Genomic DNA, 26,226 nt, shown 5'->3' on the forward strand with positions numbered 1-26,226 from the left:
TGACGCTATGGTTACTTCTTTCAGCAGCTATGGTTGTCTGCCAGCCTTATTTTCCACAGTCACTCATATTTTACTGAGGAAATGGTGCTGATGAGACAACTTTGGTTATCTGTTTGTGTAAATCCAAGGGGATTACTGCTCCAAATTCTAATGTTCAGCCAAATAAATAGGCTGAGTGGTCTCGTTGGCTAAACCTTTACAATTTGAATAGAAAGACAGAGGAATTGAAAATACGAGGATGATTCACATCTGTTTATTGCAAATATGTTGACCAGGCTGGGATAATATCAATCTCAGTCAGACCACATTAGGAGCAGTTATTTACCCTGGTCATCTTCATTGTCAGTTTGTCCCATCCAAACATCTCAAATCAAATGTTATTGGTCACATACACATTTTTACCAGATGTTATTGCGGGTGTTGCGAAATGCTTGTGTTCCTAGCTCCAACAGTGTTGTCTATTTATATTACGGCTATCCCATCTTTTGTCTTGAGTGTCTATAGTACCGAGGGAACCTGCATATGATCCCAATCGTAAGCAAAAACTCCATCTTCACTTCTTCATTTCCTCACATAACCCCCTTTGTTACCTTATTCAGTTTCCCTCTTATTTTATATCACCTCCTTTTTCCGAACCCAGTCAGTTTGTGCTGGCCCAGTTTGCCTCCCTATGATGTTAAGGAGAACATGTTGTTTGGGCTCAAAATCTCAATCCAGTATCCATCAGGATCCTGTATGAAGGCCACTCCCTTCATTTTACCTGTGTGGAAAAATACAATAGAATGTTGCATTTACAAATTGAGAAAATACAAATGAAACAGCCTGATAAAGATGACTAGTCAACTGTAATATACTCTATACACAAATGTTTTTCACAAATGTTATCCTAAACTTAAACACAAAATAATGTGCGAGAGGGAAAAGAAGAGGGAAAAAAATATACCATCATCTGGTTTCTTAACAAATGTTACTCCTTGTTCTTCAAATACTTTGCAGGCTGCATAAACATCAGGTACAGCAATGCCGATGTGCCCTGCATAATAGAGAAAGTGGAGTGGGACAATTTAAATCATGTGGAATTGTCTCATGGTTGAAAAACACAATGGCTGTACCACATTCAAATGTTGAATTAAAAAGATCATATCGTTTTCTCACCAAAACCCCTCGGTTCAGAGTTTCCGTTGTGAAGAGATAATTTTTCATCTGACTCAGAGCCCCAGTTGCTTATAGAGAACAGAGAAAAGAGAAGTGAGAAAAGTCAAGTGAGAAATACAGTATATCATCTTCACCATCATGGTATTGTGACAGGGTAGGAACCATAGTTTCGGTCCATGTTTCGGAAGAGAAAGTAATTAGTGAAGAACATTAAACAGGTATAGAGAGAAATATTGATGGCGTCTTTTCTAGACACCAACTCCACCATGGTTCGTTGGATAAAGCCTATGAGGAAAATTAATGGAATTTTGGAAGGTTTTTGGATAAATGCAGAAAATAAGGTCCGTGGAGATCTTATACGTTATGTTCTATGAGATTATCTTCATCAGCTAATGTCATTTTTTTGTGAATTTCAAAGAATTTATGTAATACAAAAAAACATGAATCACATGAAGCACCCCTTCTTAAACCTGCTCAGATGAGAGCTTTGTCAAAAATGTTCTATTATAAGATAGTCGAGTGACCGCTCTAACAATGGAAATGCATGTCCAAAAAGATAGATAGCAGGCTGGAGGAGGCAAGATGGGGTGGGACCATTCTAGCCAGGACCATCATTCATTCCAGCAGGTAGTCTAGTGGTTAGAGCGTTGGGTCAGTAACCGAAAGGTTGCTGGATCGAATCCCTGAGCTGACAAGGTAAAACATCTGTTGTTCTTCCCCTGAACAAGGCAGTTAACCCACTGTTCCCGGTAGGCCAGTATTGTATATAAAAATGTGTTCTTAACTGACTTGCCTGGTTAAATAAAAACATTACAAATATTTGTATGAACAACTCCGATATAAAGTAGTATTGTTGCCGAAATGCCACATGCGTCCACTTATATCAGTACATTCGTAACAACCTATCCATCATGAAACTAGTATTTGATCGAATAAGCCTCAAGTAGCAAATTAGCAATTACATTTTTTGTTTCCCAAATTGGTCATCATACAAAAATTCCTCACTTTGTAGTCTTACTTTCATTGTCAAATTTTTGGGTGGAGTAAACCCTCTCGCTTTGCTTCTCCATCTCTGGCTTTGTCCTGAATGTCCAGTGTAGAGTCTGTGCAAGTCTTTGTGAGCACAACCATTATATGAAACATGCAACCTTGAGAAATGTTTGGGCTACGGTGTAATAAGGTTTGTTTGTTTCCCTATATCAGTTTTTATTTATTTATATAAGTTTGACCAAGTTTTGCCAATGCAGTAATGTCTTTTGTTTTCAGTTCAGTATTCCATGTGCTTTGGCCCTTTTTATGTGAACTCTGTCAAGTCTCTGAAAGCACTGTTGTAGGCCTACTTCAACACGTGTCATGGCTATCTGTTAGTGATGGGTCGTTCGTGAACGAGCTGGCTCTTGAAGGTGAACGTTGGGGGCCGGCTCGCATATCAGAAGAGCCGAATCTATTTCTAAAATTAAATAAAAATTAAGATATGAATAATCAAAAGATTTAAATGAATAGAATGAACTAATTCAAAGAACAAAAATATATATAAAATAGGTCTAAATGCTGAAGTGCACACACATTTGTTTTGACTGTCTGCTCAGACTAACAGCCTCACCTGTTGTTCCTGTCAATGAGACACGCAGTGTCAACCAATGAACCAAAGATACGTGAGGGAGGGCCGTGCCAACTCACTCACAGTCACACACTTAGCAGCCGAGGAGAGAGAGGAAGGGCAGCTGTGAAAACAACAGCTGGAAAATGAGTTGGAAGCATAGTAGCATTTGGATTCATTTTAATAACGTAGACAATGTAGGAGCACAGTGCAGAATTTGCCAAAACAAAATCTCATATAAAGCCGCACAACCTACACCTATCAAGACACAGATGCAGACACAGGAGGCAGATGGTCGGAGTCTTACAATATTTATTCATCCAATAGGGGAAGGCAAGAGAAGGGTCGTGGACAGGCAAAAGGGTCAAAACCAGTTCAGAGTCCAAAAGGTACCGAAGGGCAGGCAGAATCAAGGTCAGGCCAGGCAGGATGATCAGGCAGGCAGGAAAGTAGTCCAGAGTCAGGCAGGGGTCAGAACCGGGAGGACTATCAAAAAGAGAATAGCAAATACGCTGGTTGACTTGACTAACATACAAGATGAAATGGCACAGAAAGACACAGGGATAAATACACTGGGGAAAATAAGCGGCACCTGGAGGGGGTGGAGACAATAACGAGGACAGGTGAAACTGATCAGGGTGTGACAACACCGGTATATGTGAACTGTGCACCCAACTGTGAAGCTAGCTGTATCGGAGCTTCGAGAAACCTGCGGGCCTGCTAGTGATAGTGGTGGAGCCAGCACCTCCACACGTGGAGATGTAGCCACTCAGTCAAGTAGATCTACTCCGCGACCCACAGCAACGCAGTCCTCTATGGACCAGTTTATGCCAAAGTCTATGTTTGTAGCAAAACAAGGCCAAATTGATATTGCATTGGGTAAAATGATTGCCACTGATTTCCAGCCATTTTCGATCGTGGAGGTCAGAGGTTTTAAGAAATTATAGCATTAGTCTAAATCCAATGTACACAATTCCAAGCAGGAAAACCCTTTCGAAGTACTTATTCCACAACTGTACGAGAGCCCACAGGCTTCAGTGCGGGAAAGAGTCCAAAAAGCTACTGTAGCTTGCCTTACCACTGAGTCCTGGACAAGGGTAACCACTTCTTACATGTCGGTTACATGTCACTTCATTGAAGATTTTTCAATGTCTAGCTGTCTTCTGGACTGCTTTGAGTTCAGCAACAGACACACCTCAGAGAACTTGGCAGAGGAACTGTTGAGAGTGACCAGAGAATGGCAAGTAGATGGAAAAGTGATCTGTTGTGTTAGCGACAATGCAGCTAACATAACCAAAGCCATGAAAATGTTAAAACGGACCCATTATCCATGTCTTGCCCACACAATCAACCTCATTGTAAGAGATGCTCTGAAGGTGATGAAGCCCACTGTAGACAAATTGAAAGCAGCTGTGGAATACTTCCCCTTGAGCACAGTAGGTGTTGAAAAACTAAAGTCTACACAACGCCAGATGGGGTTGCCTGAGCTGAGGCCTAAACAAGACTGCACTACAAGGTGGAATTCAACATTTTATATGTTGAAGCGGTTTCTTGAGTCAAAGGATTCCATCATCTCTACCCTGGCCATTGTCAATGCACCTGTTGATGCTCTGACCCAAGAGGAATGGGAGGTGGTGGAGGAGGTGTGCAGAGTCCTAGAACCCTTTGAGCAGGTCACTGTGGAGATCAGTACAGTAAGTAGTTATTACTACATCATTATTTAATCCAGTATTATATATGTATATGAGCAGTAGATGAGAATGTACTATCAGTAGACAAAACATGAACCTGAACTAATAAGTTACTGTTCTCTTTTTTCAGCTATGCCTCAAAAATTATACTCCTGTGTAAGGGTCTGCAGCGAATCACAGCCAGTCGCCAGAGTGAAGCTAATGTAACCACAGGACATGTGACAGAGTTGATGGGCACCCTATGTTCATCAATGGACAGAAAGTTCCACAGAATGGGATATAATCACGTGCTCTCAGAAACCGCTGCACTTGACCCCAGGTTTAAGAAGTTAGCCTTCAGTGATGCCACAGCGATTGATGAGGCTCTTCAAAGAATAACCTCAGCAGCAGGCAGGGACAGCCCCAGCAGTCAGCTGGCTCAGGCACCAGAGCAACAGGAAGAAGAGGGATCAGATGGAGAAGAAGCACCAGCAGTAGTGCCACAAACGTCTGCTGTTTGATGAGAGAGCAACTGGGGATGCAGCACAAAGGAATCCCTCAGCAGACGCCACAATGGAGGTCCGATCCTATTTGGAGGAGCCCCTGGTGGAAGAACAAGGCCTCTGTCTACCCATGGCTTACTAAAGTCATGACAGGGAAACTCTGCATAGTGGTCACATCCTTCCCTCTGAGAGGGTCTTCTCGAAAACGGGACAAATAATTACTGAGAGAAGAAACCACATCAGCCTCTTGAAAGTGTGGCAGCTTGCATTTCTGTATGCAAATCTATCATAAAAGCAAAATATGGTCAGCATTGCTTTGTGCTGCTGGTTATAACAGGGCAATAAAGAAGAGAGAGAAAAGAGGGATCAGTTTAATGTTTTAAGTGGGATGCTGCAGTTTTGCACATTGTTATTTATTTTTCTTTGATATTGTGCAATATTCTATTATGTTGTTCAGATTGTATTTGTTTTGAATTGTTGCATTTATATGCACTTTGTTTTATACATTAAAAAAGTTATACTTTAAATGCACATGTGGAATATCATCCTTCTTTTTTACATTTATTTCAATTTGTGGGATGCTGCATTTTTGCAAATTGTATTTATTTTTCTTTGATATGGTGCAATATTCTATGATGCTCTTCAGATTGTATTCGTTTTGAATGGTTAGATTTATATGCACTTTGTTTATATATTCAAAAGTTATACTTTAAATGCAAATGTTTAATAGCATTATTTTTCATAACAAACCAATGCATTTTTAAGTACATTGTGGTTAAGTTAGAGTATGATTTCATTTAATAATTTAATTAGATTTGTTTTAACACCAATCATAGTCAAACTATTGCAAACTGTTTGACTTGAAAAAATACAAAACATATATTTTTTAAAGAGCAGTCTGGGAACCAAAACAGACAGCTCTTTTTGGTGAGCTGAGCCGAAAGAGCCGGAATGCCCATCACTACTATATGTCCGGTAGAAGTAATGTATTTGACAGTAACGTTAATCCTGTTTCAAACAAGCAAATTTCTACACTTTTTAATTTGTTATAACGTAAACTCCGTACAATTGACCTTATTTTAGCACCCCAAAAACGTAATACTTCCAGATCAACTGTAATGTCAATGCCATTGTAAAGCACAATTTCTCCCCTTTCCAACAGAATCAATTACATGACCCCCACGCTACCCGTTTCTGCATGATTCAAGCAGGCAATGAGCCCCGGTCGGGTCTTTTTTTTAAATGAAGGGTGGGGAAGCTAAACTAATGCTTGGTAGTGAGAAGGAGAGATGTTGTGGGAAAATTGCTTTTTTTCACTCGATCTGTCCAACTTATCACCTTATCGCCTCTAAAATGTAAGTAAAACACTATAAAGAGTTTATATAATGTGTCATTATATACCTATTTGAAGGTTTGTGTCGAATTTGAATCGGGTTTTTAGGACGGTGCTAAAGTGATCTAAGAAGTAAGCAGCGGCTTTGAGAGTGATGATCGCATGCAATGATGACGAAAAAAATGACTAGGTATCCCCCCTTACCCCCGTCACTGTCCATTTCTTGTTTTTAAAAGATGAGAGAAGTGCTACACCTGGTGGAGAGAGATTGTAAGACAGAAATAGTTGCTTTATGCGTGCTGTACGTTACGACATGACACGTCAAGATGTAACAGAGGGTCCGTTTTTTCTACTTTTCTCCAATACTATACAGCCATTACCATGTCGATCAACGCTTGAATAGAAACCTAATTCACACCCCCGATTTTGAAGTCAACACAGTCGCTACAGTCCCATTAGTTTTCTTTGTAGCCTCGTTTGAATATTGGGCTTACGCACATTTGTACGGAATGGGGTGTTTACGTTAGCTAATTTTCCCCCAACATCGGACACTCTCTAGAGGTTGGAGGTCTAAATCACCTCGAGCTCAACATTTAAATGAACGACACCCTTCTAGCTAACTGACCACCGATTTTTATTGCAATTTATGCAAGTTAGGTTTTGAGAGTTTTCAAAAAAGTAATATGTATATACATTTTGTGGGACTGTATATTGTAAAATCCGAATTCGCGACTGACAACACGTAATTTATTAATATCCAATTTTTTACCTCTGAAATATAGCTGACGGATTTGCTAACGTTGTTGCTAGCTTGGTTGCTAAATGTTGATAGAACTGCTAAGTAAGCAAAAAGGAAAGACATTTTAAGCTTTAGATAATACATATCACGTAAACAACGTAAAGTTGTCAAGCTTTACCTTATGAAAATTAGAGTCCTCTGGGGCGTTTTGTGCCATCTGCAAAAATTAATTTTGAACTTTGAACCATTAACTTTTTTGACACCTATGTTTAATCTTACAACAGCTAACGTTACATAGAGGCAGTATTTAGTCAAGTGTTATAATGTATGCATCAATATTAAACTAACTGGGACAATATTCATTACAGATAACATCAAATAAAAAACGTGGGTACACTTTCAGTTATGAAAACGTTCATCATCTTTCAATTGCCTAAACTTTGAAATGTAAATGTTTATACATATTCAGATTGAGTTATCTTTCTAAAATGTGTATAGTATGCCAAGTTATTTAGCTACATGTATTTACCACCACAGCATGGAGAAAGTCAAGAGGAAGCAGTGGTGAGGTGGACATGGTCCATGCAGTGGAGGACTGCGGGGCAGGGACGGCTATCCGCCAGGCTGCCAAGGTTAGGCATCTGTTGTTTTTAGGAGATTACCACGTGTATGCAAATTTAATCTGCTAGTAACAGTTTTATTCTCTTATCTACCAAGGTGCATGGTGTACCTCGGCAGACCCGGGCGGACAAGGCTGAGCGGCAGGGTGACCCATGGTTGTCCCAGTGGACCACCCACATCGCTTGCACCAGAGGATGAAAATTCTCTGGTGCAGTACTGTATCTACCAAAAAACAAAACAAACATTTTCATTCTGGTTGGATAATTTTCTATTCTATTGAAATTTTTGTGACAAGATAGGGATGGAGATCGAGATTTTATTATTTCGTTTGTTTTCATATAAAATGATTTATTTGTACATGTCAAAAATATATATTTATTCAACCCATCTTCCTTTACTTTCCAAGTGCATCTCTGCAACACAAACTCCAACATTGTTTTAATTGTTTGTCAATGCAAATGACTGAAATTAAAGTTTTATTTTATGTAAATTATTCATACTCATTTATATTTTAATATTAAACTGTTATCTACTTTCTCAAAACATAAGATTCCTCTGTAAAACAAGTTATGAGACATTATTTGGTTACAACACTGAATACGTTGGTGAAGAACCATTTTTTAAGGGTCCACAGGAGGGCGCACCGGGCTAAGCAATGAAAAGTTGACAGGCAAGTCTTTTTCCTTTTTTTTACAGGAAGGCTAGCCAACTATCTAGTAAACACTTTGGATACGAGGTTGGTGTCTCATTTTTGAACCAAATTTTAACGGATATATCTTGTAATTGAACCAAATAGTAAGGTGGCCAATGACTGGGGACCGTATGCCAATAATACGGAACTTATGTTTTTTGATAAGCCACTTATCAAAAAGCCGATAGCATGTTTGACATTTCAGTGGAAATACTACTAATTGATAGCCCGTTGGGTAACATTTTTACAACACGAATAATCACAAAACATTGATGGCTTGATCACAAGATAACACTGTTGAAGGTGATATATGCCGATAATACGGGGTGCTAAGCTATCTGCCTTCGACTGTTCCCTATAAATGGGCCTAGAACCTGTGGTTTGATTAGAACAATTATTTATTTGATTTAATCATGTAATATTAGGCTACTGATTATTTATCAGTATCAACTTGCGAGCTACTCGTTGACAGCACACATACTACTTATAGCTTGCTATCGACCTGTTGGAGACCCCTGTTTAGATGTTACAGGATCATTTCATCGACCTGTTGGAGACCCATGGTTAGATGTTACAGGATCATCTCATCGACCTGTTGGAGACCCCTGGTTAGATGTTACAGGATCATTTCATTGACCTGTTGGAGACCCCTGGTTAGATGTTACAGGATCATCTCCTCGACCTGTTGGAGACCCCTGGTTAGATGTTACAGGATCATCTCATCGACCTGTTGGAGACCCCTGGTTAGATGTTACCGGATCATTTTCTATTATATTACATGTTTACAAGGCACTTCGTAGCTCAACTAGCAGATCTGGAATCTATGTGCTTGTGTGTGCTGAGGTTTTAAGTGGGGTGCCTACTGTGTGAGTTCGATGGTGGCTCGTCGAGAGAAAGTCCATGCTGTCCTCTCCTTTACATCTGTAGGGATCTCCTTCTTTTCCTCATAACCCAGGAAGTAGAGTGTGAAGAACATTGATGGGAAGTCTATCTTCTGCAGCAACCTGAGGCAAATAGGAATCGCAATTGGGGTGTATTCATTATGCCGATTCTCTTGCAAAACATTTAGCAACAGAAACCATTTACTACAAATGGAAAAGGTTTTGCAACGAAAATGAAACTTTCTTTAAGACAAATTCAGTTAGGTCCTTCCTCGTTCCACTCACAGAGTGAGACATCTTCTAGAGGGGTAGGGTACTAGTCATGAAACCCCATTGCGTGTGTGTGTGAGAGAGTAGTATGGGACTCACGTCATACCCATGATGCGGGTGTAGAAGTCTAAAGACTTGAGAGGGTCTTTTACCCTCAGCATGGTTTGCTGCATCATGTAGTCCTGGGGAGAGATGGGGAAACACACACAGACACACAGAGAGAGAGAGGGGAGACAGGTGGGGAGAGAGGGAGAGACAGAGAGAGTGACGGGGAGACAGAGAGAGTGATGGGGAGACAGAGAGAATGACGGGGAGACAGAGAGAGTGATGGGGAGATAGAGAGAGACAGTGAACGAGAGACAGAGGGGAGAGAGACAAATGAGGGGACAGGTGGAGAGAGAGGGGTGGGGAGAGGGGGGAGAGAGAGAGTGTGTGCGTGTGATGGGGAGAGACAGAGGTGGGAGAGAGAGAAACGGGGGACAGGTGGAGAGAGAGAAACGGGGGGACAGGTGGAGAGAGAGAGAGAAACGGGGGGACAGGTGGAGAGAGAGAGATAGGGACAGGGGGAGAGAGAGACAGAGAGAGTGATGGGGAGAGACAGAGAGACAGTGAGCGAGAGAGGGGGGGGGGGGGGGGGAGAGTGCAACACAATTAGACCCAACCAAATCATGAGAAAACAAAAAGATAATTCCTTGACACATTGGAAAGAATTAACAAAAAAACAGAGCAAACTAGAATGCTATTTGGCCCTTAACATAGAGTACACAGTGGCGGAATACCTGACCACTGTGACTGACCCACAATTAAGGAAATCTTTGACTATGTACAGACTCAGTGAGCATAGCCTTGCTATTGAGAAAGGCCGCCATAGGCAGACCTGACTCTCAAGAGAAGACGTGGCGTGGCTTGTTTTCGAGTTGCTGTGCGTTTTGTTGCCAACCTGTTTTGCTACCTGACAACTTTACGGTTTTCACTTTTTAATTACCGTTCATATATTTATTAATTTTTTCCTCAACTTTTTCACTCCGGACGCTTTATCTGGACACGATTCGTCAGGACCTCCAACAGCCGAAGCTAAGTAGTAACATTAACATGATGCCTTCTAATTGCAGCCGCTGTACTCGCCTTACGGCGAGGATAGCTGTGCTGCAAGCCCAGCTTCAGACGCAATCGTTAGGCAAGGGTAATTTCAGTGTAGGAAAGGATGAAACAGCGTCTGTGGCACCAGTAAGTACAGATAGTAATGTAAATCCCCTGGCACAGTCCCCGCAGCCGGACAACTTTCTCACGGTTTCTGGAAGGAAATGCTGTAGGAACGCTCAACCGGTGTCGCTCATTCAGCCGACAGAAACTTTCAACCGGTTTTCCCCATTAAGCAGCGGGTCGGAGTCAGAGGCCGATTCTTCTCTGGTCTCTACTCCTCCCGTTACGGGGTCTGAGACGCCGAAGCTTCCCACCATTAGCTCTGACAAATTGAAAACTCTAGTCATTGGCGACTCCATTACCCGCAGTATTAGACTTAAAGCGAATCATCCAGCGATCATACACTGTTTACCCGGGGGCAGGGCTACCGACGTTAAGGCTAATCTGAAGATGGTGCTGGCTAAAGCTAAAACTGGCGAGTGTAGAGAGTATAGAGATATTGTTATCCACGTCGGCACCAACGATGTTAGGATGAAACAGTCAGAAATCACCAAGCGCAACATAGCTTCTGCGTGCATATCAGCTAGAAAGATGTGTCGGCATCGAGTAATTGTCTCTGGCCCCCTCCCAGTTAGGGGGAGTGATGAGCTCTACAGCAGAGTCTCACAACTCAATCGCTGGTTGAAAACTGTTTTCTGCCCCTCCCAAAAGTTAGAATTTGTAGATAATTGGCCCTCTTTCTGGGACTCACCCACAAACAGGACCAAGCCTGACCTGCTGAGGAGTGACGGACTCCATCCTAGCTGGAGGGGTGCTCTCATCTTATCTACCAACATAGACAGGGCTCTAACTCCTCTAGCTCCACAATGAAATAGGGTGCAGGCCAGGCAGCAGGCTGTTAGCCAGCCTGCCAGCATAGTGGAGTCTGCCATTAGCACAGTCAGTGTAGTCAGCTCAGCTATCACCATTGAGACCGTGTCTGTGCCTCGACCTAGGTTGGGCAAAACTAAACATAGCGGTGTTCGCCTTAGCAATCTCACTAGGATAAAGACCACCTCCATTCCTGTCATTACTGAAAGAGATCATGATACCTCACATCTCAAAATAGGGCTACTTAATGTTAGATCCCTTACTTCAAAGGCAATTATAGTCAATGAACTAATCACTGATCATAATCTTGATGTGATTGGCCTGACTGAAACATGGCTTAAGCCTGATGAATTTACTGTTTTAAATGAGGCCTCACCTCCTGGCTACACTAGTGACCATATCCCCCGTGCATCCCGCAAAGGCGGAGGTGTTGCTAACATTTACGATAGCAAATCTCAATTTACAAAAAAAAAAATGACATTTTCGTCTTTTGAGCTTCTAGTCATGAAATCTATGCAGCCTACTCAATCACTTTTTATAGCTACTGTTTACAGGCCTCCTGGGCCATATACAGCGTTTCTCACTGAGTTCCCTGAATTCCTATCGGACCTTGTAGTCATAGCAGATAATATTCTAATCTTTGGTGACTTTAATATTCACATGGAAAAGTCCACAGACCCACTCCAAAAGTCTTTCGGAGCCATCATCGACATCAGTTTTGTCCAACATGTCTCTGGACCCACTCACTGTCACAGTCATACGCTGGACCTAGTTTTGTCCCATGGAATAAATGTGGTGGATCTTAATGTTTTTCCTCATAATCCTGGACTATCGGACCACCATTTTATTACGTTTGCAATTGCAACAAATAATCTGCTTAGACCCCAACCAAGGAACATCAAAAGTCGTGCTATAAATTCACAGACAACACAAAGATTCCTTGATGCCCTTCCAGACTCCCTCTGCCTACCCAAGGACGCCAGAGGACAAAAATCAGTTAACCACCTAACTGAGGATCTCAATTTAACCTTGCGCAATACCCTAGATGCAGTTGCACCCCTAAAAACAAAAAAAATGTCTCATAAGAAACTAGCTCCCTGTTACACAGAAAACACCCGAGCTCTGAAGCAAGCTTCCAGAAAATTGGAACGGAAATGGCGCCACACCAAACTGGAAGTCTTCCGATTAGCTTGGAAGGACGGTACCGTGCAGTACCGTAGAGCCCTTACTGCTGCTCGATCATCCTATTTTTCTAACTTAATTGAGGAAAATAAGAACAATCCGAAATTCCTTTTTAATACTGTCGCAAAGCTAACTAAAAAGCAGCATTCCCCAAGAGAGGATGACTTTCACTTTAGCAGTGATAAATTCATGAACTTCTTTGAGGAAAAGATTATGATTATTAGAAAGCAAATTACGGACTCCTCTTTAAACCTGCGTATTCCTCCAAACCTCAGTTGTCCTGAGTCTGCACAACTCTGCCAGGACCTAGGATCAAGAGCGACGCTCAAGTGTTTTAGTACTATATCTCTTGACACAATGATGAAAATAATCATGGCCTCTAAACCTTCAAGCTGCATACTGGACCCTATTCCAACTAAACTACTGAAAGAGCTGCTTCCTGTGCTTGGCCCTCCTATGTTGAACATAATAAACGGCTCTCTATCCACTGGATGTGTACCAAACTCACTAAAAGTGGCAGTAATAAAGCCTCTCTTGAAAAAGCCAAACCTTGACCCAGAAAATATAAAAAACTATCGGCCTATATCGAATCTTCCATTCCTCTCAAAAATTTTAGAGAAGGCTGTTGCGCAGCAACTCACTGCCTTCCTGAAGACAAACAATGTATACGAAATGCTTCAGTCTGGTTTTAGACCCCATCATAGCACTGAGACGGCACTTGTGAAGGTGGTAAATTACATTTTAATGGCATCGGACCGAGGCTCTGCATCTGTCCTCGTGCTCCTAGACCTTAGTGCTGCTTTTGATACCATCGATCACCACATTCTTTTGGAGAGATTGGAAACCCAAATTGGTCTACACGGACATGTTCTGGCCTGGTTTAGATCTTATCTGTCGGAAAGATATCAGTTTGTCTCTGTGAATGGTTTGTCCTCTGACAAATCAACTGTAAATTTTGGTGTTCCTCATGGTTCCGTTTTAGGACCACTATTGTTTTCACTATATATTTTACCTCTTGGGGATGTTATTCGAAAACATAATGTAAACTTTCACTGCTATGCGGATGACACACAGCTGTACATTTCAATGAAACATGGTGAAGCCCCAAAATTGCCCTCGCTAGAATCATGTGTTTCAGACATAAGGAAGTGGATGGCTGCAAACTTTCTACTATTAAACTCGGACAAAACAGAGATGCTTGTTCTAGGTCCCAAGAAACAAAGAGATCTTCTGTTGAATCTGACAATTAATCTTAATGGTTGTACAGTCGTCTCAAATAAAACTGTGAAGGACCTCGGCGTTACTCTGGACCCTGATCTCTCTTTTGATGAACATATCAAGACCATTTCGAGGACAGCTTTTTTCCATCTACGTAACATTGCAAAAATCAGAAACTTTCTGTCCAAAAATGATGCAGAAAAATTAATCCATGCTTTTGTTACTTCTAGGTTAGACTACTGCAATGCTCTATTTTCCGGCTACCTGGATAAAGCACTAAATAAACTTCAGTTAGTGCTAAATACGGCTGCTAGAATCCTGACTAGAACCAAAAAATTTGATCATATTACTCCAGTGCTAGCCTCTCTACACTGGCTTCCTGTCAAAGCAAGGGCTGATTTCAAGGTTTTACTGCTAACCTACAAAGCATTACATGGGCTTGCTTCTACCTATCTTTCTGATTTGGTCCTGCCGTACATACCTACACGTACGCTACGGTCACAAGACGCAGGCCTCCTAATTGTCCCTAGAATTTCTAAGCAAACAGCTGGAGGCAGGGCTTTCTCCTATAGAGCTCCATTTTTATGGAACGGTCTGCCTACCCATGTCAGAGACGCAAACTCGGTCTCAACCTTTAAGTCTTTACTGAAGACTCATTTCTTCAGTGGGTCATATGATTGAGTGTAGTCTGGCCCAGGAGTGGGAAGGTGAACGGAAAGGCTCTGGAGCAACGAACCGCCCTTGCTGTCTCTGCCTGGCCGGTTCCCCTCTTTCCACCGGGATTCTCTGCCTCTAACCCTATTACAGGGGCTGAGTCACTGGCTTGCTGGGGCTCTCTCATGCCGACCCTGGAGGGGGTGCGTCACCTGAGTGGGTTGATTCACTGTTGTGGTCATCCTGTCTGGGTTGGCGCCCCCCCCTTGGGTTGTGCCGTGGCGGAGATCTTTGTGGGCTATACTCAGCCTTGTCTCAGGATGGTAAGTTGGTGGTTGAAGATATCCCTCTAGTGGTGTGGGGGCTGTGCTTTGGCAAAGTGGGTGGGGTTATATCCTTCCTGTTTGGCCCTGTCCGGGGGTGTCCTCGGATGGGGCCACAGTGTCTCCTGACCCCTCCTGTCTCAGCCTCCAGTATTTATGCTGCAGTAGTTTATGTGTCGGGGGGCTGGGGTCAGTTTGTTATATCTGGAGTACTTCTCCTGTCCTATTCGGTGTCCTGTGTGAATCTAAGTGTGCGTTCTCTAATTCTCTCCTTCTCTCTTTCTTTCTCTCTCTCGGAGGACCTGAGCCCTAGGACCATGCCCCAGGACTACCTGACATGATGACTCCTTGCTGTCCCCAGTCCACCTGGCCATGCTGCTGTTCCAGTTTCAACTGACCTGAGCCCTAGGACCATGCCCCAGGACTACCTGACATGATGACTCCTTGCTGTCCCCAGTCCACCTGGCCATGCTGCTGCTCCAGTTTCAACTTCCACCTGACTGTGCTGCTGCTCCAGTTTCAACTGTTCTGCCTTATTATTATTCGACCATGCTGGTCATTTATGAACATTTGAACATCTTGGCCATGTTCTGTTATAATCTCCACCCGGCACAGCCAGAAGAGGACTGGCCACCCCACATAGCCTGGTTCCTCTCTAGGTTTCTTCCTAGGTATTGGCCTTTCTAGGGAGTTTTTCCTAGCCACCGTGCTTCTACACCTGCATTGCTGTTTGGGGTTTTAGGCTGGGTTTCTGTACAGCACTTTGAGATATCAGCTGATGTACGAAGGGCTATATAAATAAATTTGATTTGATTTGATTTGAAAACAGGCTATGTGCACACTGCCCACAAAATGAGGTGGAAACTGAGCTGCACTTCCTAACCTCCTGCCAAATGTATATTAGAGACACATATTTCCCTCAGATTACACAGACCTACAAAGGATTCAAAAACAAATCCATTCTTGATAAACTCCCATATCTATTGGGTGAAATACCACAGTGTGCCTTCACAGCAGCAAGATGTGTGACCTGTTGCCACAAAAAAAGGGCAACCAGAGAAGAACAAACACCATTGTAAATACAACCTATATTTATGTTTATGTATTTTCTATTTCGTACTTTAACTATTTGCACATCATTACAACATTATATATACAGTACATAATATGACATTTGAAATGTGTTTATTCTTTTGGAACTTTTGTAAGTAATGTTTACTGTTCATTTTTTTTATTGTTTATTTCGCCTTTGTTTATTATCTATTTCACTTGCTTTGGCAATGCAAACATACGTTTCCCATGCCAATAAAGCCCTTAAATTGAAATTGAATTGAAATTGAATTAGAGTGAAAGCGAGGTCAATTGAAAAATGTGTTTTGACCCTGGCCTCCTCAGCTATGTTCTCAGTTTACAACTCTAGAAGATAAGTTCAAACTCAAACTAGAGGCAACACATTACTCTGTATAAATAATGGCATTCTAATGTCTGGAGCTACTAGTAAACACTTTATTTGCTAAAAGAGCACAGGGCTTGGCTATGTAGCCTACAACTAACATAGCCTGCTCAACAACAGGTTTGCTGAGACAGACTGTCAAGCAAGTAAAATAGGCCTACTGTGAATAAGTGATACATTAATGCTAGCTTACATATTCTATTTAATTTGAGCTCCATCCGTGACACTCACCTGGGTGATAGGTTCCCCTTCTTTGCATGCTGCGGATGCAGCCTCATCTGTGAGTCCTTTGTCTGTCATTTTGTGTTGAAAGACCCAATTGACAGCAGGGAAATTCACAGGCTGTTTGAGTAGCTTGGGAAAGGCGCTCCTAAAGCCGACTGGCAAGTTGAGACAGTTCACAGCGAAGCATGACACTCCCTAAAGTTGGCAGGTAGGAGGGGTTCACAAAAATGTTGAAACGAAAGCACCAGAGTTGTGTAAAATGAATGTGTGTCAAGTAAGTGTGCATTGCAGTGGAGGCTACAACTGGCAGAAAGTCTAATCGGTTTCATACTTTATACAGTGCATTCAGAAAGTATTCAGACCCCTTGACTTTTTCCACATTTTGTTACGTTACAGCCTTATTCTAAAATGTATTAAATAAAAATGTTTTCCTTATCAATCCACAAACACCCTGTTTTTGCTTTATTATAGGGTATTTAGGAATTGTGCAAATATATAAAAAAGTGTATAACAGAAATACCTTATTTAAATAAGTATTCAGCCCCTTTGCTATGAATCTCGAAATTGAGCTCAGGTGCATCCTGTTCCATTGATCATCCTTGAGATGTTTCTACAACTTGATTGGAGTCCACCTGTGGTAAATTCAATTGACTGGACATGAATGGAAAGGCACACACCTGTCTATATAAGGTCCCACAGTTGACAGTGCATGTCAGAGCAAAAACCAAGCCATGAGGTCGACGGAAATGTCCATAGAGCTCCGAGACAGGATTGTGTTGGGGCACAGATCTGAGGAAGGGTACTGAAAAATGTCTGCAGCATTGAAGGTCCCCAAGGACACATTGGCTTCCATCATTCTTAAATGGACGAAGTTTGGAACCACCAAGACTCTTCCTAGAGCTGGCCGCCTGGCCAAACTGAGCAATCAGGGGAGAAGGGCCTTAGTCAGGGAACCTTAGCCAATAACCTGATGGTCACTCTGACAGAGCTCCAGAGTTTCTCTGTGGAGATGGGGAACCTTCCAGAAGGACACCCATCTGCAGCACTCCACCAATCAGGCCTCTACGGTATGGTGGCCAGACGGAAGCCACTCCTCAGTAAAAGGCACATGACAGCCTGCTTGGAGTTTGCCAAAAGGCCCCTAAAGTACTCGCAGACCATGAGAAACAAGATTCTCTGGTCTGATGAAACCAAGATTGAACTGTTTGGCCTGAATGCCAAGCCTCACACCTGGAGGAAACCTGGCACCATCCCTATGGTGAAGCATGGTGGTCGTATCATCATGCTGTGCAGGTGTTTTTTAGTGACAAGGAATGGGAGACTAGTCAAGATCGAGGGAAAGATGAACAGAGCAAAGTACAGAGATCCTTTGTGAAAACCTGCTCCAGAGCGCTCAGGACCTCACACTGGGGCAAAGGTTCACCTTCCAACAGGACAACGACCCTAAGCACACAGCCAAGACAATGCATAAGGGGCTTCGGGACAAGTCTCTGAATGTCCTTGAGTGGCCCAGTCAGAGTCCGGACTTGAACCCGATCGAACATCTCAGGAGAGACCTGGAAAATAGTTGTCCGGCGACGCTCCCCATCCAACCTGACAGAGCTTGAGAGGATCTGCAGAGAAGAATGGGAGAAACTCCCCAAATACAGGTGTGCCAAGCTTGTAGCATCACACCCAAGAAGACTCAAGGCTGTAATCGCTGTCTAAGGTGCTTCAACAAAGTACTGAGTAAAGGGTCTGAATGCTTATGCAAATGTTATATTTCTGTTTTCTTATTTAAATTTGCAAACATTCCTAACATTGCCATTATGGTGTCTTGTATGTATATTAATGGGGGGGGATGGGATTATTTAATCCAATTTAGAATAAGGCTGTAACGTATCAAAATGTGAAAAAAGTCAAGGGGTCTGAATACTTCCCGATTGCACTGTATGTACTGTCAATTTGACTGTAAATTCCTGATGTCTAACCTTTTTACTTCTCTTTCTCTCACATACTCTCTCTCTTGCATTCTCTCTGTAAATCATTACTGTAGACAGTCAGACAAATTCATGTTCTGGTGCAGACTAGCTTGACTTTTTATGAAAATACAGTCTGCTACAATCTGCAATTTGCTACAGTATTTCACATTTCTGGGTGCAGTTCTATAAAAAATGGACAGGTTTATTATCTCATAGCTGACTCAACTGATGAGTTTATCCTTTATGCACAGCAAGGGTGTGGGAATCAGTAACGATGCAAATGTTTTTTTCAAATGAGCAGTTGACTATTTCCCTTGTAATACATGCTCGTTTGTCCCCCAAAGAAAATGGGCCTAACATAATAACACAGAATATAACCTATAATTATTTTAATGCTCACAGAGAACTGTATTGTGAGACGATTTGGGGAGCTATTTATAGCTGGGTGACGTAATGTGTTCAAGTTACACCTCTCTGTTGGCAGTATATTTGTAATTTTTTTTTATTGGGAACAGGTAGAAAAAAATTGAAATAAACAAAATACAAAGGTGGAACTACGAAATAATAATAATAAAACAACATTTGTAAACAAACACTGTAGTTACTGTATAACAAAAATACCAACAGTTCAAACACAAAATGCTAATTCAAAAACAGTATGACATGGACAAGAAACAAATCATTTGACCTATTCACCAATATATAATTAGTCATTGTCAATACAGTATATATATATATTTTTTTTTTGTTGTTGTTGAATTTTTACCCCCTTTTTCTCCCCAATTTCGTGGTATCCAATTGTTAGTAGCTACTATCTTGTCTCATCGCTACAACTCCCGTAAGGGCTTAGGAGAGACGAAGGTCGAAAGTCATGCGTCCTCCGATACACAACCCAACCATGTCGCACTGCTTCTTAACACAGCGCGCATCCAACCCGGAAGCCAGCCGCACCAATGTGTCGGAGGCGTGCACCTGGCGACCTTGGTTAGCGTGCACTGCGCCCGGCCCGCCACAGGAGTCGCTGGTGCGCTATGAGACAAGGATATCCCTACCGGCCAAACCCTCCCTAACCCGGACGACGCTAGGCCAATTGTGCGTCGCCCCACGGACCTCCCGGTCGCGGCCGGTTGCGACAGAGCCTGGGCGCGAACCCAGAGTCTCTGCGCCACCCGGGAGGCCTCAATACAGTATATTACATTGATATTACATATGCCAAAATAGATTTTTGTTTTCAGTAATTACTGTATTACAAAACATCATATCAGAGGACGTAATAGATAGACCAAAACATGTACAATGTATTTCAACCTTTTCTCCATTGCAGTCAAGCAATCTGAGGGAGAAGCATGGTCAATTACCTAACACACTTTCTTAGAATAAGCCCCTTCTCTTCTCATTAGAAGGGAAGTCTTAGCCTTAAGAGTCCTCCTAATCCATAATCCCTTTCTATGCTCAGTCCTCACCCTCTAATTCGCTCGGTAGATTCTGCCCTGGCAGACTGCCATGCACTACTGCTCAGGATCCAAATCAGTATCAACAGCACTTGGATCTGATTGGTTGTCCCCTTCCATCACAAGACCATTGACCATCCTATAAAACAACAGGAAAAGGAGAGGCTTTAGTTGTGGATATCTTCGTGGATTATGGGGTAGCGGACCATGTAGCTGAGAGATGCAGTGAGGAAGGAGAGCTAATCTACCCAGGATTAGGCCAAATAGGTGGTTTGTCTCAGTGTAAATCTGGAGGCAGTACGTAGGGTAAGTGAGTGATGGTGATGGAAACACTGATAGCAAGGTATTGGGTTCAAATAAAGAATTTAAAGTTCTTGCAATTTGCAGTCCTCAGTCCCCCCATGTTTAATTACTCACACTCAAGAAGGGTAAATGTACCAATAAAATACATTGTTGACATTGATCGTCTGCTGTAACATTAGGCTAAACTTATAGCACCTCATCATATGCTGAGAAGTGTCACTTCAGTTTTTTACAGTAAGAAGTGTCCACATTCCTGTGATACTCTCTGGCCTACTGTGTTAATATACAGTGGGGCAAAAAAGTATTTAGTCAGCCACCAATTGTGCAAGTTCTCCCACTTAAAAAAGATGAGAGAGGCCTGTAATTTTCATCATAGGGACACTTCAACTATGACAGACAAAATGAGAAGAAAATCACATTGTAGGATTTTTAATGAATTTATTTGCAAATAAATTCATTTAAAAATCCTACAATGTGATTTTCTTCTTTTTTTCCCCTCATTTTGTCTGTCATAGTTGAAGTGTACCTATGATGAAAATTACAGGCCTCTCTCATCTTTTTAAGTGGGAGAACTTGCACAATTGGTGGCTGACTAAATACTTTTTTGCCCCACTGTATATATATATATATATTTTTTTTACATCTAAGTCAATTATCAGACGCTCTTATCCATAGCGACTTAAATGGACAATTAGGGTTTAGTGCCTTGCTCAAGGGCACATCGACCAAATTAGATTTAAAAACATTTTTTGATCACCTGGCTCAACGCTCTCAACTGCTATGTTTAACATCCAATCTCGATAATCAGCACTCTGCTTTGACGATTGTGTTCCTCAATACTTGACCATTGACTAACTTGTTAAGCACACGTTTGTTATGCAGACTTGAATGACTGGAATTTACTGTGACATTACGATTATTTACCCACATAGACAAAGTTGATGTATCTGAAATAATCAGATGATCACACCCACTACCTGGAAAACTGATCCATCAAAATGCCACTGAACTTGTTTCGCTCTAGTTGCCATTGAATACACCAGTTACCACACCTATGAAGAATCCTCAGGCGTCTGTAGGACTTGAAAGAAGCTTGAAAATTGCGCAGGCTGCCATATGTGTAAGCTGTGTCACGTATTTGTTGTTCTACTTATTTTGTTTTGCCTCTAAGTTAAATCTCAGGTCACATCTGTTTATCAAAATGGTTAGGGCTACTAAAGTGTACATATGTTTAATGTTACGGAATGGCTCTTATATCAAGTAAACACTTCTAGCTAGGTTGTTGTGATTATTTGTAGTAGAGAAATGTAGAATAAACATTTGTTTGCGCTATGCTCTTTTGGCAAGTTGTTTATTACTTTAACAGTTTGAGATTACTTAACTTTTTTTTTTAACTTATAGAAATCCAAAATAAAGTGTGTTAGGTGTCTTTTCATTTGAATATTGAGCATTTAAATTCCTGAATGGTAATTCTAAATTGTTGCTCAAATTAATCTACCAACTGTGGATTCACATTCTGTTTTAGGATGATGTTCTAAACTGAAGGTGATAGCATAGAGATAGATAGAGGACTACTCTCTGAATCTGTACCATATATAGTGTCTGTGACAGCATGGGCAGCGCCATTGAGGCTATCTCCATTTCGAAATAGTACATTTTCTTCTTCACGATAAGCTGATCTCTCCTGATGACCCAGTTGGACATGACTCCAACAGGGTCACCATGATGGATCAGCCAATGAAGTTGGAAGTCCCACCCAGTTGACTACATTAGAATGGTGGAAGCCCTCAAAGGCGCTGGCCATGCTAATACGGCCTTATGGCCGCTAGATGACTCTATCACTGTCTATGGGTGATAGCTAAGTCTGTTAGCGTCACAGACTACTGGTGGGCATGGCTTGAGCCTTGCTACAGTACATACACCCACCCACTGAGTGACAGCTGATGGAATCAGATACCATCTACTTGGAGTCAAAAGTATTGACCTTTGGAAGAAGCCATGCAAAACAAACAAGCTCATAGTTTCACAGTTGTTGTTATAGTATTTGTCTCCTAATTTAGAAACCGTCTTGTGTTTTTATCTCTCACCTTTTAAGAAATGTGCTATATAAATCAAGTTTGATTTGATCATAGATACTGTAGTTCATTGAGATATTATCATGTTGAATTTCTACTTTTCTAGGTTAACTCATGTATCTGTTTCTTTTTCTATTCACTATTCTCTGCCATTTTCTGTTTGGCTACTTTCTAACATATGATCATAATTCTGCATTTACATGAATTTGGAAGCCTTTGGTCTAATACCCACTAAACTGGTAGCTAGATAAAGGGAGTAAAGGGAAACACTCACCTCTCACTGCTTTTGGACATATTTGGCTCACTTCCTCGTGTCCGGCCCCGTGGTGTGCCTGGGTTGGACAAATCCTGTTGTTGTGTTGTCAGGCTGGGTCTCTGGTCAGACTGGCTGCGCCGACTGACAGTCTGGGACCCGCGTGTGGACAGCCTTCCCCGGGAGGGCTCACCATAGGGCCTGGGGAGCGTAGAGCTATAGTGGGGGGTCCAGCTCTGGGAGTTGGATTGGCTATTTTGACAGAACACAGATCGGGCATCGTTGAAGGACACTGAGGGTGACATGTCTTCAGCACTGTCCTCCCTGCTCCATCTCAAGACCCGGGGAGAGGATGGACGTGAGGGTGGATTAGGCTGTGCGAAAGCAGGGGGGCTTGGTAGTCTGTGGTGTGTAGAGGGACAAGAGGGTGGTAGGCGAACTCTGGAGACTGGTGGGACGGTTGGTGGCATGCTGGTGGGGTAATACTCCCCCTCAAAGGGGTTGCTGCTTCCTTGCCTGAGGCTCACACCAGCTCTAAGGGGTCCTCGAACCCCCTGGTCAGATCTGTTTGCAGCGGATTCAGCTGCGTTGCGCAGGTGGATGATCTTGCGGGCCTTATGGTAGAGAGAGGCGGCCTGCTCACTCTCTTGGTCGCCTTCAGATGCTGGCTGCTGTCCACCCCTCATCTCAGGATCCTGTCTGATTGGTCCGACACTTCCACGGTTGGGCAGCACCGTCATGTTCTGCAACGAGGCCCTCAGGCGCTGAGAGGCGGTGCTCCTTTGGCGTGGCACAGGGTGGCCCCTACTGTCGGTGTCCTCCTCTTCCCCTTCCTCATCATCCGGGTTTTCCTCATTGCTCTCATAGGAATTGTCCATCAGGACCTCAGGGGGAGGAGGGGGCAGGTTGTCATCATCCAGGCCCTCCCCACCTTCTGCTGCCCAGATGTTCTTATTGTTGTTACCACTGACAATGTCGGGTAAGAGGGGAGTTCCACTGCTCCTAGACCCCCTAAGGTGTGCACTAGGGAGACTTTGGCCTGGTCTGCCGTCCACCCCACCACTGAATGTGTTTATGAGTCTTTTGACGGAGTTGCGGCCAGGAGGTTGTGGTGCTATCGCTGGTAGTGAATTTGGTGCTTGGTTTGCCTTTGTGGACCCTTTGAGTCCATATCTAGCAACCCTCTGCCCCCCTGAAGAGTATCTTCTCAGAGAGTTGTTTCCCGTCCGTCGGTCCAGTTCTTTCTGTTGCAGCTCCTGAACATGTAGAGATTCTATGGACAGTGACCGTGGTGGTCTCACCGGCCTGCCCAAGGGGGCAGCTGTCTGGGGTCGTTTGAGTGGCTGCCCTTTGCTGTGCTTGGTGTTCTGTATGGGGTCTGGCGGGGATGAGTTGGACCGCACCCTCCCTGACCTCTCTTCCTCTTCATCCTCCCCATCTTCATCATCATCATCCTCTTCTTCGTTTTCTTCCCCCTCCTCACCTTCGTTAAGGCATACCTGGTCAGGTGAATGGCTTGGGGGTGAGGGGCGTGCACTGCCACCGGACCCAGAACTCCCCCATTGACGACGGTGGCGCTCTGATCCCATCAGTGACTCATTCTCTCCCCCGATTCCACTGTCCTCGCTGTGCAGGGACAAGTCATCGAGGTTGCACTTGGCAGCTGCCTCCACGCGCGCCAGCACCTGGGTCAGACGCTCCTCTACTGCCCGCTTGGCCTGCAGCCTCTCTCCCAGTAGTCTAGATAGCGAGGCAAAGAAGTCTGCCGCCTCTTCCAGAGTGGTGTCTCCCAGGCCTTGGATCGAGCTCCCCACCAGCTTCATCTTTTCAGTAGAATGCTGGAGCAGCAGCTGCAGCAGGTCTGGGGGGGTTTCTGATGGGTCAGCAATGGGCTTGGAGGGAGTGGGAGCTGGGTCCCTTATCTCGGAGGGCCAGGCCATGTGGTTGCCATGCTCCTTCAGCATCAGCTCCCCTTCCTCAGCCATCTCCTCCAGGGCCTGGTTGACCTCCTCGAAGCGCATCACAATGGCTGTCATCATGGGCTGCAGGGAGAGCTGGTTCTGGGCGGCCTGGTCCAGCAGCCCCAGCAGGGTCTCACACTTGGAAATGTTGGGGTTCAGGTATTCGTAGGCGGCCTGGTGAGCTCTCACCATGTGTAAAGGAAGGTCCACCTTCCCCTGGATGATTGAGGTGTTAATCTCCTTTTCTTTTCGGCAGCCTCGTTTCACACCCTTATTCTTCTTTCGCTTCTTGACCTTTTTTGCCTGCTTTTCCGGTAACTCCTCATTCTGTGTGTCTCTCACCTGTGATGTCATTTTGACCTCTATTTGAGAGACGGCCCCTAGGTTTGACACAACGGCTGTGTTGGGGGCCATGTCCGCCACTTTTCCCAGGGCGGCCATAGGATTATCCTCTTCAGCTGATAGTGGGAGTTCCTCCACTTCTTCGTCAATATCTTGGTTTTCTCCCTCAATAGGCTTGATGTTACCCACCTCTGGTGGTACTGGCAGCAGAGCCTTGTGTACCCCATCTGGGATCCCTGGGAAGAGATGACCTTTGGATGGGGAACAACCCATTTTTTATGTCCAGATGTTGAAAAAGACTTGTCAGTTTGTGATGTGATTTCAATAAAGAGATACAAAACCAAATATTTAGCCTAGTAAGTGTGGATAGACCTGCTCATCCATCGGTGCTTCTGTCTGATTACCGTTGAAAACTTGGGTGTTCAGCAGGGTGCATACCTTACGAAAACTCGGCAGAAATTCAGCCTCTAAATCAATCTTCTTTACTGGGTTCTTGAATAGAAGGATCAAACCAAATTTCTTATGGGGTTCGTAGATGAGGCTTCTGGAAGCTACGAGGTCCTACCCAAGTAACAGAGCCAGAGAGACTGAGTAGCTGAAAGGATCACATAGGATTGGAGGACTCTTCTTCTCTCTCCTTTAGCATGCACAGATGGTCAAATTAAGTGAATTTTGCACGCACACACACACATGCACACACACAGACACATAAGACTTTAAGCTCATCAAGGTAATCAGGACCCACATCGTCAGGTGTCTTTTTTAGCCTTGTCTAAGGATTGTTTACAGGTAAGATGTAGGTAATATCAAAGACAGGAAGCTACCTGTGTTCCCTAGTTCAGTTACTTTGTGTAAGGGTTTTCTTCTGGTGAAAGAGAGGCGGACCAAAATGCAGCGTGGTGGTTCTTCATGTTTAATTTATAAAGACACTATACATGAACAGACTAAACAAAACAAGAAAAGTGAAAACCTAAACAGTCCTATCTGGTGCAAACACAGAGACAGGAACAATCACCCACAAAACCCAACACAAAACAGGCTACCTAAATATGGTTCCCAATCAGAGACAATGACTAACACCTGCCTCTGATTGAGAACCATATGAGGCCAAACATAGACAAACCAGACACACAACATAGAATGCCCACCCAGCTCACGTCCTGACCAACACTAAAACAAGGAAAACACATACGAACGATGGTCAGAACGTGACACTTTGCTTTTGTTTCCCAATTATCCATTTATTATCCATACACCATGCTTTCCTCCTGGAGTCCTGTAAAGGTTACCTTGTCATAGGTTTCTCTATGTACACATCTATGTTATGTTACTTACATTTTGATTTACTG

At 43.2% G+C, this 26,226-nt stretch overlaps 2 protein-coding genes and 1 long non-coding RNA gene across 3 annotated transcripts; 1 reads left to right on the forward strand and 2 right to left on the reverse strand.

Annotated features, from left to right (window-relative positions):
- Window positions 1-231: 231 nt before the first annotated feature.
- Window positions 232-16,706, reverse strand: LOC109866348 (lactoylglutathione lyase-like). Its single transcript, XM_020454988.2, has 6 exons — window positions 16,538-16,706; window positions 9,563-9,645; window positions 9,176-9,316; window positions 1,156-1,223; window positions 944-1,033; window positions 232-760 (listed from the first exon to the last, which is right to left on the reverse strand). The coding sequence occupies exons 1-6, from the start codon at window positions 16,604-16,606 to the stop codon at window positions 669-671; spliced, it is 543 nt and encodes a 180-aa protein (XP_020310577.1). The 5' UTR covers window positions 16,607-16,706; the 3' UTR covers window positions 232-668.
- Window positions 6,495-8,052, forward strand: LOC109866350 (uncharacterized). Its single transcript, XR_002251675.2, has 2 exons — window positions 6,495-7,632; window positions 7,718-8,052. It is a non-coding gene; the product is annotated as an uncharacterized LOC109866350 (long non-coding RNA).
- Window positions 16,707-18,585: 1,879 nt separating the features above from the next.
- LOC116356166 (photoreceptor cilium actin regulator-like) lies at window positions 18,586-25,705 on the reverse strand. Its single transcript, XM_031800148.1, has 2 exons — window positions 22,596-25,705; window positions 18,586-20,082 (listed from the first exon to the last, which is right to left on the reverse strand). Exons 1-2 carry the CDS (start codon window positions 25,148-25,150, stop codon window positions 20,001-20,003), a joined length of 2,637 nt encoding a protein of 878 aa, XP_031656008.1. The 5' UTR covers window positions 25,151-25,705; the 3' UTR covers window positions 18,586-20,000.
- Between the last annotated feature and the right edge of the window lie 521 nt (window positions 25,706-26,226).

The sequence above is a fragment of the Oncorhynchus kisutch genome, linkage group LG21, assembly GCF_002021735.2.
Source record: "Oncorhynchus kisutch isolate 150728-3 linkage group LG21, Okis_V2, whole genome shotgun sequence".
Lineage (NCBI taxonomy): Eukaryota > Metazoa > Chordata > Actinopteri > Salmoniformes > Salmonidae > Oncorhynchus > Oncorhynchus kisutch.